We start from the raw sequence: 13,015 nt of genomic DNA on the forward strand, positions 1-13,015 counted from the left end.
AACAGATCATCACATCATTTACCTCAGAAGGTACTTTTGCAACTCAACAAAGAACGTTGAGTTTTCATGGTACGATGGCATTTCAATCAGGTGCACACCAGGTGCATGATAAGCATTTGAGTGTTTTGTTCAATATAAATGCTGTATTAACACAGAAACAAGAAATATTATACTACTGTAAACCTAAAATTCAGGCAAGGTTAGGGTCAATTAATAAAATAAACTGAAAATTCAACCACATTTTGTGAAACTTTAGCAACAACTAACTGCAGAATATTACTGACATTTCTAAGAAAACAATACATCAGGAGAAAGAAAATCTACATTAAAACTGTTTTATCAGGAAGAGATGAAAATACATTTGGTCATATTCCCATGGAATTAAAAGTAAAAAATAAAAATGCCCACTTACTATAATCAGAAACAATGCCATTTTTTTTCTTTTATAAAACAGAGCACTTAATACCACCCCATCCTGAAATGCTATTACCAATTCAATACATCTTTATACATTAATAATAGAATATGCAGTGTTAAAGTAAAGCAGACGTATTAAGTGTGTATTTCATAGCTCTGTATTCCAGCAAATATAGTGGAGTAACAGATCACAGACTCTGTACTGAGTGTGCAAGGCCTGAGGACTAAAACTTGTCAGACTTGGTCTGAGCTTGCTTGACCTGCCTGAAGCTTTTACTTGATTTATCTCTAACATCAAGTCTTTTAAGAATCAGGTGGCTATGCCTAATTTGTTCTTATATTTATACAGTATAAACATAGTTTTATAGAGACAGCAGTAACAAGAATTTATTCTATGTAAAATGAAATATTTATGAGTTTAAGATAATGATGTACAGTAGAGAAATACAGACCTGGCTTGATAACAGAGACCTTCAGAAGTAGGACAGCATATAGAGCAGAAGAATATAGGCCTAGGATGTTAAGATGCAGGGCACAGGCTAACACTGGAGGACCAAGACTATAAACAACTCACCAACAGTCAGTTAAAGAAATGCAGACACAGGAGCTATACAAAATCAGCTTTACAGATGAGAAAGAGAGCAAAGAATAAGTATCTAAAGCAGGTAATATGTGCCATATCTCATAAACTCAGATACAACATGGGTTTGCAGACCAATGCAAAAAGAGGAAGGTGTAAATTGAGATTTTTTTCTAATACAGTCTTCTTTTTCATTTTATTTTTCTGAAAATATTAGATTTCTACTAGTAATTATTCTTTGACTAGATTGCTAAGATTTCAATTTATTAACAAATTTTTGCTTTGTGTATCAGGTGCATCTCCTTTTAGCCATAACATGATTTTGAGTGATAGAGTTGCTGTACAGGTAAGATAGGAACAAGTACATTGACTCTTCCGACCAATACCTATGCCCAAAATATTTCCTCTGGCTTTCTTTTCATACAGTTTTAACCGAATTGTACAATTTAGGGCAAAAGTCTTAGTTCTGCTTCCCTACATAATGTTCAAGACACACACCAAGAGTTACAAGAAACATCCAAAAGGGATGTGTATTTTAAAAGAGAATTTAGGACTCCCATTCCAAATTATTGTTCTGAAGAGTTCCATGCAGATATGACCTGTGCAATCCTATGGAAATGTGTATTACACAACACTATTGCACAACTTCTTTCAGGGGTAGCCAAACAAACATGCAAATTTCTGTTTGAAAAAGAAATTTTTCTATGTTTCTTCTTCTGTTTCAAACCTCATCCATAAATATGCAATCACAAGTTGCACTTGCTGGACTGTGTCACTCACTGATTAATATGCTAACATTAGAACTGCCGTTGATTGTGACATGTCTTCTTCTCTAGTTGCATGGTATACTGCAACATTTGTGGTATACTTCTGTTCATTTTATAAATACATCATGATTATAATTGAAATTCGAAACTGGGAAATTTCATGGAAAACTGCACATAACCTACTTTAACGATGGTCCTCAGCAAGCTACCTGATGCCATGCCTTCAAAAGTGTAGCACATCTTTCAATAGCTGAGTTACTACCAAACAAATCATTCATATCACAAGAAGAAAGTTTTACACTTTGCCATGCAATGTTTTCCAAAACACTTTTGAAATAATGCTAACTTGCAACTGCTGCGGTAAGATCAATTTCTTTTATGATCCACAAATAACTCTCAAACTTTTATCCTTTCACTCCTCAGCCAAATCTTACAAGATACAGATGCACTAGTTTTAACCCTAAATTTTTCAAGAGACAGCTCCTGAATGCAGATTTCCTGATTACAGGAAGAAAATGTAAAAGTAAATAACTTTAGGTTTCTTAAGAAAGTATTCAGGCACCAATTTACTTCCTGTATTTAATGGTATCTATTATTGTATTGTATGTATCATATGTTATTTTTATTTATTCTGTGTTATTTTTATATTAAAATATACTGTATACATTTATAATATTCATTATTAAAGGCATTTACATAGTAATGTGCTGAAGTCTGTTCAGTTGCACAACAAAATCTAATCATTTCAACTTACTGAAACATATATAATAAAAAGACTGCAAGTCAGGAAAAAGGATCTCTCTGTTTTTCTTACCTGAAGGCTTCAGGTATGACGCTTTCAGGTAATTTTGAAGAAACAGAATCGAAGGTTTTCTTGAAGTCTTCAAAAGTTAAAAACCCTCTACCTTTTAAATTAAGATTAGACATGAGAAAAATAATACAAATTAACTTAAAAAAAAAAAATACAATTATGTTTGCACAGGAGCTAAACAATTTACATTTCTGAAATGATTATACAGTTTAAGTTATTGTACTTGCAAAAAATATTTTAGGATGGCTACATCATATTGATAAGCAGTCTCAGAAAGATTTTATACTCAGAAAGGATTTTAAAATTCCTTTGTGCCAGCGTAAACCCTGTTCAAAAGTACTACCTACAATATCCACAACTCTCTTATTAAAATTTTTTAATTTTAAAATTAGACATTTTGAATTGAAAATTCAGACTTGTGAAACTTTGAAAATATGTTCTCTCAAATATGCCAAATCATATTTGAAATCTATTATTTTTGACATGCTAGTCACTATGAGCACTGTGTTTCAAAAAAAAAAAAAAAAAACTTCCATAAAAATTTTCCCCTTCAGTTCAATCCTGCTGAAGCTCCTGAAACATATCAGTGATATCAACTGATCGGTCATGTAGGTTATAAATTCACTTCCAGATCCAACTGGAAAATAAAGTACCTCAAACCATGCTATCACAGATGGTGTGCAGCAGATAGCAAGACAAACAAAAGCACAGTGCTTGAAACAGTTAAGTCCTTTGAAATAACTCACTAAAAATAACACTTCAAAAGCTACTTTCAGTTCACAGCAAAAAGCTGCAGTGAATGCTCATATGATCATCCCAACATCTGATCTGCCATATGTTTCACTTTCACTTGTTTCAAGGGCCATAGTCCTATCTCAGGTCAGGAAGAAACCAGGAAAGGATCATCTCAATATCTATTTGCTCAGAGGCTTTTTTCCTTTTTTCAGTTTGGTGATGGGAAATCCTCTTTGCTGTCTAACAGGAACAAAGAAAAATCACCACATCTACTTCACAAAAAGAACTAGAGGAAATTCATGTTGCTTTGGTTTCCCTTCCTTGATCTATTGGGAGAAGTGAAAAAGATCTACAGCCATCACCAAGGATAGAAATGTCTAAAATATGTGGCATAAATATATGAGGGCAACATATATGAGAGTAACAGAGAAATAACAAGAGGTAGTAACAGCAGGTAGGGAAGGTAAGTGGCTGGAGGTTTCTTTCAACAGCTGGAGGATCTCTGTACAACATAAAAGCCAGAGCTACTAACTAGAATGTTGTAGCCTACTGACCCTGAGTGTTTTTTTTTTTATAGTAATATCACCATCGTTGTTACTGTGATACTTTTTCCACTTCACGTGGCAACATCCATGACACCTCATCTTAATCTCTTCTTTCCTTCAGATGTTTTGTTTTGCTTTATTATTTTAGAATTAACACTCAAAATGTTTCAAAGAAGAAACTTACTTTGCACATCAAAAGCTGTGAATATTTGCCATGTTTCACTGTTGTATAGTTGTGCAGCTTTCCTTGCACTCATGAGATCTAAAAACTTTTCAAATAATATACCTAGAAAAATGGAAATATCTCCTTGAAAAATGTCAGTTTTATTTTTCTCCTTTAAAATATGTATTACTATTGTCTAATAATTAAAATTCATTTTAACAACAAAAATAAATACAATATAAAAATGGAAATAAAAGTCTTCAAAGTTGGCTCATGCAAACACTTCAATGACTTTTAAAATTTCTCATGTATTTTCTGTATTCGACTAGAATGCATCTGTTTATGTCTACTAAGTTCTTGTAATGTCATCTCATCTTTCCTTGAACTGGAAAGAAACATGGACTTTTCTCAGTCCAAACCACTTGCATGCCATGGATAAAGTTCCATAGATGCTGCATAAACAATGTATCTGGCATCACTCCCAGCACTGAGAGAACTCTGAAATAATCAGATATAGATTCCTATGAGAGTCACACTAAAATTGAGCGTAAACATGGATTGTTTATTCCTCCTGTGTACTATATTGAAGTCTTTACTTGTACATTTGTCTTACCCTTTTAATGAATGAAAACTGAAAGAAATTTAAAAAGCAAAGCTACTTTGCAAGTACTGTTTGAATTGACCATTTGTTCTAAAATTGAACTAAAGCATAAAATACAGAAACAAAATGCTGCCCCCCAAACTTTAGGCCTTCTTATGAAATACGCAGATATGTATATATAAAAATTTCTGCAAATACATTTTTTGGGAAACAAAACAACACTTCAGCTCAAAATTCAAACAGTCTAATATTTTTCTTATACCCTTCTAATATATGCTTTATGCTCATTTTTAACTATTAAATTTTAATAAGAAGGTGACATGACTGTGTTCTGCAGGATTTTTTAATTATTTTTTTTTTAATCTAATAACATAACAAAAGCTCTGCACTTCTCTTTCTTTTGATTCATTCAGATTCTATTCTTTCTGCAGTGCCTCAAAAGCACAGCTCCTTCAGCTCCACCTGCCGTCTCAATTCAAATCTTAGACTCCAAGCCTGTAGCTTTCTGGTGTTTCTTCCCTTATTTCTTCTTGAAAATTCCTACATTAAGAACTATTATAGTCTCAGTTTCCAGGATTACAAAGACATGCTGATTTCAACTGCTAGGCTCTGTACATGCACAATTTCTTTAATAACAGAGGTTGCCTAAACATACTGAACTTGCCTGCATGAACAGCTTTCCATTCAATTGAATAACTATGGAAGTGAAACCATAAAAAGCAATATGAGATTTCCATCCATTTATTTTTTTTTTCTCTTTCAGAGTAACATACAAGCCCAGAAAATTATAGTATACAATTTTCCTTTTATAGAATGACTCCTATTATAGAGTGCCGCCTATTCATTGATCTTGAGAGTTGGCAATTTATGTGCTACTATAGCAGGCTGTAAAGCTATCTCAAACCCACAAAAAGGTCACGTTAACGGAATATTCAAACCATTTAGACATTGACAAATCCATGGTCTATCTTTATGTATTCATTCACTTATTTTGGTTCAGGCATTCATGTGTGGGTTTTATCTTGAAAAAATCCAAGTTAAGCCTTTATTATCTATTTTTGCTTAAACTAAAATTTTGAAAGTAAGGGTGAGATTTAATGAACATGGGTTTTGGCATCAATACAAAACACAGAGACAGAGCTCTCACACCACCCTTCAAATGTATCGATACAAATTCTTGTGGGCCATGTGGTAAATCGGATGAGGGGACTTCTTGATGAAAGCAACCATTTTTTCCACAACTTTTATTTTTTTACAAGAATCTGTACAATCTCTAAAATCTCTACAATTTGCCACATGGCCCCACTGATAAGGTTGAGGACCAGGAAAATAAAAAAAAAGCAGAACTATATGAATGGGGATGTTGTTACAGAAAGAAACACTTATTGAACTGTGCTGTAAGACTTATTTATTTGCCCAGGTGAACAGTGGAACAGTATCAAAAGAAAAGATTTTTTTTTTTAAATGAAAATCTTTTTCATTACTTACCAATTCAAACACCAATATTTTAATTGTTTTTCTCTCTCACTGATCTATATAATATTAAGAAATGCTACTTTGAGAAGCAAATGAATTCCAAGTTAAATTTAACACATAAGCACTGAAAATATTCTAAAACTAAATTAAATCCTATAATCCTCTTTAATAGCTATGGTCAGCTCATTTATCATTAATCTACCTCATTTTTTTCAAAACTGTAGGGAGCAAGCATCAGATTTTTATTTTATTTTTTAAAATTTATGAATGAAAAATGAGTGGAGATCATTGACAGATTAGTGTTCTTATATTACCTGAATTTTCTGGTTTCACAGAAGACATTACTGCATCCACCTCCACCTAGAACAGAGAAGATATAACACAGTGGTTTTCTACAGAAGTGATAAATCTGAATGATTCCTGTATGATTTCCATTTTATATGAACAATATGTGACTTCACTAAATGCTGATTTCATAGTAATACATATTATGTTATCATCTATGCCATTTAAGAAAAGATTTAAAGCTAAGATTTTAAAGCTAAATAACCTGATGAAAACAATCAGACTGACTTTTCAGAACTATATTAGGAACTGACTGAGAGATTACTTGCAAATCTTTGAACAATTTAAGGAACAAAAAGGGAGTGTATATCTAAAAAGGCACAGACCTCCACTTTGGGCTGTATTTATACTGCTTTTTAGCATGACTGTTTTCACAAATCCAAGCTCTTGCATCTATGCTGTTAGAATACCAGCTTGCACATACTTGCAGCAGTGAAACATTTCAATGGGAGTAGACGAGGCTTTGGCAGCTAAGTACAGTCCATTCTGGAGAACGGACAAGCCAAGCATGCTGTGACCAGTTAACCTAAGCCTATAGTCCATTTGGCCTGCAATACTTTTCACAGCCTGTGTTGGGCAAATAGACATGGGAGTCCTTTTCAGAAAGCTTTAATAAGATGTGCCAGAAGAGCAGCTGGAGTTAGTGAGCAGCCCTGAGCTCAGATTGCCTTTCTGTACTCTGGATGCCAAGGTGTCCTGCTGTTGGCTTCTTGATCAGTAGCAGATGCTGAGCTATAGGTGTCCTGATGTGAAGGTATGGAGTTCAGTCAGGGAAAACACTGGGTGTTATTTTGGACACTGGACACCCAGGCACAGTGTTGAGCTCTTTTATTTAGATCTGAATGTAACATGTAGTACAGTGAGTGAAACTTCAGCTTGGAAAACAAAATGCTTTCATGGCTACTATTCCTGCAGTGCCCTCTTTTCATCTGAAACAATGTCTGAATGTGCAGTTAGCTAGCTGAATGGGTGTTGAAACATGGCACACCTTAGATCAATTAAAATATTCTGTGGGAAAAAGGGATGACTTAACCAAGCATTCAGAGATAAAAAAAAAAAAAAAAGTATTTTGTCACCCAAGCATGACCCCAAAATGCTACTAGTTACCAGAAATGATTATTCCTATGTGCTGATAAATATATCAAATGTACATCTAGTATCAATCAAAAAATCAGGCTCACCTCTTTCCATTTTCGTATATTCCTAGTTACCTCTCTCAGAAGGCTTAATTTTAACAGTAGACAGCTCAGAATCTCTTTGAATAAGCACACAATTACAGTATTTTATAAAAAAAAAAAAAAATAGAATTTTGTTAAATTACAATGAATGATTTTGAAAAAGCATGTGAAGTATGAATGTGGTTCTTATTTTTAGGTCCTACTTCCTCCAGTAAGGAGTTCATTGCTGACATCTTGTGGGTAACATTAGAATAACTTTTAATTTGTAGAATAAATGAAAACATGACCAAAAGAGATAAAGAAATAATTTACTATAAATGTGGTTGATTGATTGCAGTTAGTGATGCTAAATAAATGCCATTTCTACTGAAAAGAATTATGTTAGTATGCAATGTAGTTGAGTGAACAGTTTTGCCTCAACAAGTAACATACGCACACCATTCCGTATCTCTTGGAAAAGCTGTTGGAAGTGCTCTACTTGTCCGGGCTATTCTTTACGACTTCTAAAGAAATATAAGGGCTATTATTTAGTCCTAGATTTCAATAATTGCGACAACAAGGTAAAATGCACAATAATATTCTCAAGAACTAGACACTAACAATTAATTTTTAGGGCCATGACCTCCATTTGGTTCGTATCTGGTGCACAGAAAAAGTTGTTTCTCATAACTTTATTAAAAACAACCAAAATGCCGAAGGGAGTACTCACAATGCACAGCCATCAGCAAAAAGCATGGCACAGCCATGAACCATAGTTAACCATAGTTAGTGAAAGGCACAAAGAGAAGTACCTGTCTACCCGGAGCTTTTAGTATTTTACATTAATCAGTCACTGGATAAAAAGCAACAGTTGCTGGAACCGTGACCACTTAAGGAGCTAGCAAAACCACTAGAGGACAGAATCACACCTGGAACAAGTGTTTTTAATTAATTTTTGTGCAGCTGCACAGACAGAATAGTCTACAGCCAGGTGGTCATGACACTGTCTAGAGACATAGCAGGTGTAACTTGGCACCTTTACAAGAAGAAATAACTAAACCTGCACCTCATTTCTGCCTGGGAGTCTTCTACTTATATTCTCTTCCCATAAAGGAGCCATCAGTGACTTACACACAAACTCCTCTTGTTTGAATGCCTTAATCAAGCTTTGAGTACTCCTGTTATATTCAGAGAATATAACAGAAAAACAGCTAATTCTAACACAAATGTAAGAACAGACAGTGAAAGACTGATAAGGGGAATCTGAGCATTTTCAGATTCAGAATCCAATAGTTAAATCTCACTTTAAAAGCCTAAATTATTTTTAGATCTGACCCTAGCTCTGTGGGAAAATATTTACTCATAGTTGAAATGTATCAGAGATGATTGCTTTCACAGTTAAATAAAACATTTCTATGGTTTTTACATTAAATAATCATATACAAAATTTTATCTATGACCTTGTTAGGCTATTGTCTGAAAATATGTGAAGAAAAAATAAATACATAATCATTCACAAGTAACCCCCTGAATATTGCTGAAACTGCAGAAGAAAGATGAATCATAGTTTCTATGCTAAATATATATGATAACATACAGGTCAAGCTTGTATTGTCATGGCATGAGAAAGACAAAGTTGTTGACATACATGTATTTATTTCTTGTATGTGTTCTTTATATTCTTTCTGAGATCACTTACAGTACTAGAGTAAAAATGTAATTTCCTGAACTGCATTAAGTCACACAATTTATCACGTACCTTCCTATGAGTACGGAGTACCCAATACATGATTCCTCTCAATAAACCTTTCTTTTGTTAAGATTTTCTTACAGAGGAAGATATATATTAGAGAAGTCATGATTAAACACGTCCCACTTTCACTTGAATCCAGAAATAGGTGTTTTTGAGAATACCAGTTTATTATTAAGATACACACATCTTCACACCTAGTTAAACCACTGAGTAAAGAAATGGAGCATACTACTAATAAAACACAATAGTTTTGACTTAATCTCTTAAGCAATAAATACAACGCATCCCTCTGCTCATCACAGTCTATAGGATATCTTCTCAGCAGGAAAGTACTTCATTATTTTCTTTTGAAATAAATATCCCCAGATAACAAAATCACTTTAAAAAACTATAGGTGTTCCTGTTTACCACAATTAAATTGTACAGACCCTTCAGAAAACAGCGTTCTCAGTAGCAAGACGTCTATATATGCTGGATCTCACATAGACCGGATCTTCAAAACATAAAAGTAAAAAATATATATATACACACCTTTGAGGGCTTGTAACTAAACAACAGCACTACTGCAACTTTAAATTCCTCTCTGCTTAAATAGCCTTTGTTATCTTCACCACACACTTCAAACACCTGCAGAAAGAAATTGATTTGGGTTAAAAACCAATAAACATGACCAAAATTTTTTACTTAGAGTGACTGTTATGGGAAAAATAAAATAGTTCACTTAGTTCACTAGCTGAATGAACTATGTGTTAAAAAAAAAAAAAAAAAAAAAAAAAAAAAGTGAAGATTAGTCCCATCTCTGTCAGAACTCTGTTATGGTAGCTGAAGGACTACACCTAGTCAATTTACTTTTAAATTTTTGTTGAAATACATTTTCCTTATTTTTTATGTGCTTAATAAAAGCCTTTTTGTAAACTTAGAAGATATCAGTACGGACTTCTAGAAACCAAATCATGTTAATTTTGTTTCAGTAGGATGTTTACTCTTGAAATATGCAGGCATGCTTGATTTCTCACTGAAGTTCCTGTATAGACAGGAAATGTAGGACTGAGAGACTGGAAAGCAAGTGTAGTTAGGAGCCATCAAATTTTCTAAAGAACTTTTAGAAAAAAATACTGTTTCCATAATCTATGCTTAGAAAAGAGATTAAGCACAAAACGTGTAGAAATGGGCATTTTTCCTAAGAGTTTTTCCCCCAGAAGAGCTTCAGCCAGGGTTAGTAATAAATCATTGGATCTTCTGGTACCGGAGGATACACCCATAAGTTGTCTGGGGAAGCAATGCCACATGCAATATTACCTCTGAAGCCTGTAGAAAAGTCTTAGTAAAATTACCTAAACGAGTTGAAACTTCGCTACTATTTTTCGAATAAAATAAATGAGAGCCAAACGCGGGGACGGTTCAGTCCGCTGGGCGGAGCACGCTTTGATGTAGCCCAGGCTGTCCCTGATTACTGTTACACCTGCTTTCCTCCCACTCCCTCCTTGAAGTCGACGTGCAGTTATCTCATTAGCAGGGCACTTCAGCTGCAGTAATTAACACCGAGCTGAACGAGCGATTATGCAAATCCCGCACCTGCCCTGAGCCGGCACGGAGCTCAAGTGACGATTTATGAGGTTAATTCGGCCGGCTGGGACGTGCCCGGTTTGTAGGGTGGGCAGCACCAGGGGGCCATGGCAGAGATGGAAAGGGCCCTCGGGGCCTCCCGGTGGGACTGACAAGAGGCATAGGACTGAGCTGGGGCTGGGTTTCTTCTTCCTCCTCCTCCTCCTTCATCTCCTCCTTCTCTCAGGCCCAGGCGCTAGGGCCCAGGGGAAGCCGCCGCGCTGCCGGAACGGGAAGGGGCGGGCGGCAGCTGTGGGGCGCCGCGGTCGGTGCCGGGGTGAGCGAGGCTGTGGGGGTCCGTGAGGGTCTGTGTGGTGCGGGGACGTCTCCTCCAGCATCCTAAATGCGTGCCTGGGTGCGCCCTTATCCCGGCCCCTTTTCCACGTGTGGGTTTCCCCCTTCGCTGCCTGCTTGGCAGCCGCTGCTGTGCCCGCCTTCCTTTGTGTCCCGGGGAGCGGGGCAAGCAAGCCAGGTGCGAGGTTAGGAATTGTGCGAGCTTTCTGCCAAATAAAAACAAAACAAAGGTCGTGGTAACAGGCCGGTGGAGTCTAGGAAGGGAAGCAGCCTTGAGCACAGCAAAAACGCGCGATTTCTGTTTATTTCTAATTCCTAGGACCATGCTTCAGGAAGGCGCGCACGGCAAATGGACGGTGTCGAGCAGCGATGAGAGCACCGAGGAGAACTCGGACGGCGAGAAGCCCTCCACGTCTGCGCTGCTCAGCGCCGCACCGGGCAAAGCCAGCGGGCCCCAGTACCCCTGCTCCGAAGCCAGGAAGGCTGCTCACAAGAGAAAAGCTTCTCCGGTGAAGTTCAGCGATAAAAGTCTCGCTCCAGAAACGCCTCCCGCAGAGAAACAGAGAGCGACCCAGGAAGGCTTGGGTTGGTGTCTTTCCAGTAGTGATGAAGAGCCCGAAGACCGAGAAAAGAGTGCCCCCCAAAAAAGGCTGAAAGAAGAAAAGGGTGATGTGCCTGAAGAGCTGCCTCCAAATCATATCAAAGACGAGCACTCGGGGAATCATAAAGCGGAGGACTATAACGAAGCACCCAGTGAAGCCCAGGATACCTGGGATTTGCTGAACGGAGGGAACCCGTTCAGGTTTTTTCTCACTAAAGTCACGGGAATTGAGCAGAGCTATAACTCTGGAGCCTTGCACATAAAAGGTGAGCAAGTGACTCTTGTGGAAGTGGGCTTTTGGGGGTGCTTGTGTGCATGAGAACAGTTCCTTATAGCCTGTGGGTATTTTTAAATGCCCAAATCCCTTGGTGTAACTGAGGCTTGATACTCTGAATGTGAATGTTGCAGGAATGGGCTGTTACCTGCCTTTGTGCTTGTATTCATGCTACGGAGTGGTTTGGACCTACTAATTCACTGTTACTTGATACAGTAGAAGGTACCACTAGTGGGTTTTTATGGCTAGGGTTCACATTTCAGTGCAGCTGGAAATGAGCATAAGTCAAAATAGAGCAGTCTTCAGTGATGTGATACTGATGCTTTATGCTGTGTAACTAAAATTAGTTATATAGCTGATATAAGGGGGGGAAAAGCAATGTGCACCTGCAATCATCTCCTTATTCTGAAAAATCTCTTAGGTCACCAGGCTGAAACAAAAGCAATCTTTACAGGGGGGTTTTGCACAGAGATATTAAAACAGGTTAGGAAAATTCTGTAGTTCCTCATGTGGCTCTTTAATCATTTGTTCGCATACAACTAGACTGTAGCTGTGCCTCAACCTTACACACCCCCTTGGAGCATCAGTTATTACTGAATGCAGGCTGGTGTCTGAGACCTTGATTGCATTACTGCTGTACATCTTTACCTACCTCATGAACACGTTGTGGCTTTTGGCCAGTCTTAAGAGTAGTTTTCTTGTTAGGTGGTTCCTTGAGCTGGTGCAGAGGCTGTTTTTTGTTTTTTTTAGTTTAACCTGTAAAAACATTTCTATGGAGATGGATTATGGAATATCATGTCTTTATTAGAACGCATTTGTAGTATATGTTTTCAAGTTGCTGCTGTGCTTCAGTTTTTAAGGTTTTCAATGCTCAATCTGATTAGCACTCTG

At 36.7% G+C, this 13,015-nt stretch overlaps 2 protein-coding genes across 7 annotated transcripts in view; one reads left to right on the forward strand and one right to left on the reverse strand.

Moving 5' to 3' along the window:
- EFCAB11 (EF-hand calcium binding domain 11) overlaps positions 1–10,723 on the reverse strand; it is a 152,420-nt gene extending 141,697 nt beyond the window's left edge. The window contains exons 1-5 of the mRNA XM_084522743.1: positions 10,650–10,723; positions 9,882–9,977; positions 6,410–6,455; positions 4,040–4,141; positions 2,579–2,669 (exon numbers count right to left, since the gene is read on the reverse strand). Of these exons, the coding sequence (XP_084378869.1) occupies positions 2,579–2,669; positions 4,040–4,141; positions 6,410–6,437 (221 nt within the window). The 5' untranslated portion in view covers positions 6,438–6,455; positions 9,882–9,977; positions 10,650–10,723. The remainder of the gene's footprint in view (positions 1–2,578; positions 2,670–4,039; positions 4,142–6,409; positions 6,456–9,881; positions 9,978–10,649) is intronic.
- Positions 10,724–10,820: 97 nt separating this feature from the next.
- Positions 10,821–13,015, forward strand: part of TDP1 (tyrosyl-DNA phosphodiesterase 1) — a 42,613-nt gene continuing 40,418 nt past the window's right edge. For 3 of the 6 annotated variants that reach the window (XR_014694076.1, XM_084522732.1, XM_084522735.1), the window contains exons 1-2: positions 10,821–10,966; positions 11,569–12,116. Coding sequence is in view for 4 of the 6 variants with exons in the window: in XM_084522732.1 (XP_084378858.1) it covers positions 10,962–10,966; positions 11,569–12,116 (553 nt within the window). In the remaining 2 variants the exon portion in view is untranslated. The other 3 variants (XR_014694077.1, XM_084522733.1, XM_084522734.1) reach the window with 3 other exon arrangements.

Source organism: Aythya ferina (genome assembly GCF_964211825.1).
Source record: "Aythya ferina genome assembly, chromosome: 5".
NCBI classification, from domain to species: domain Eukaryota; kingdom Metazoa; phylum Chordata; class Aves; order Anseriformes; family Anatidae; genus Aythya; species Aythya ferina.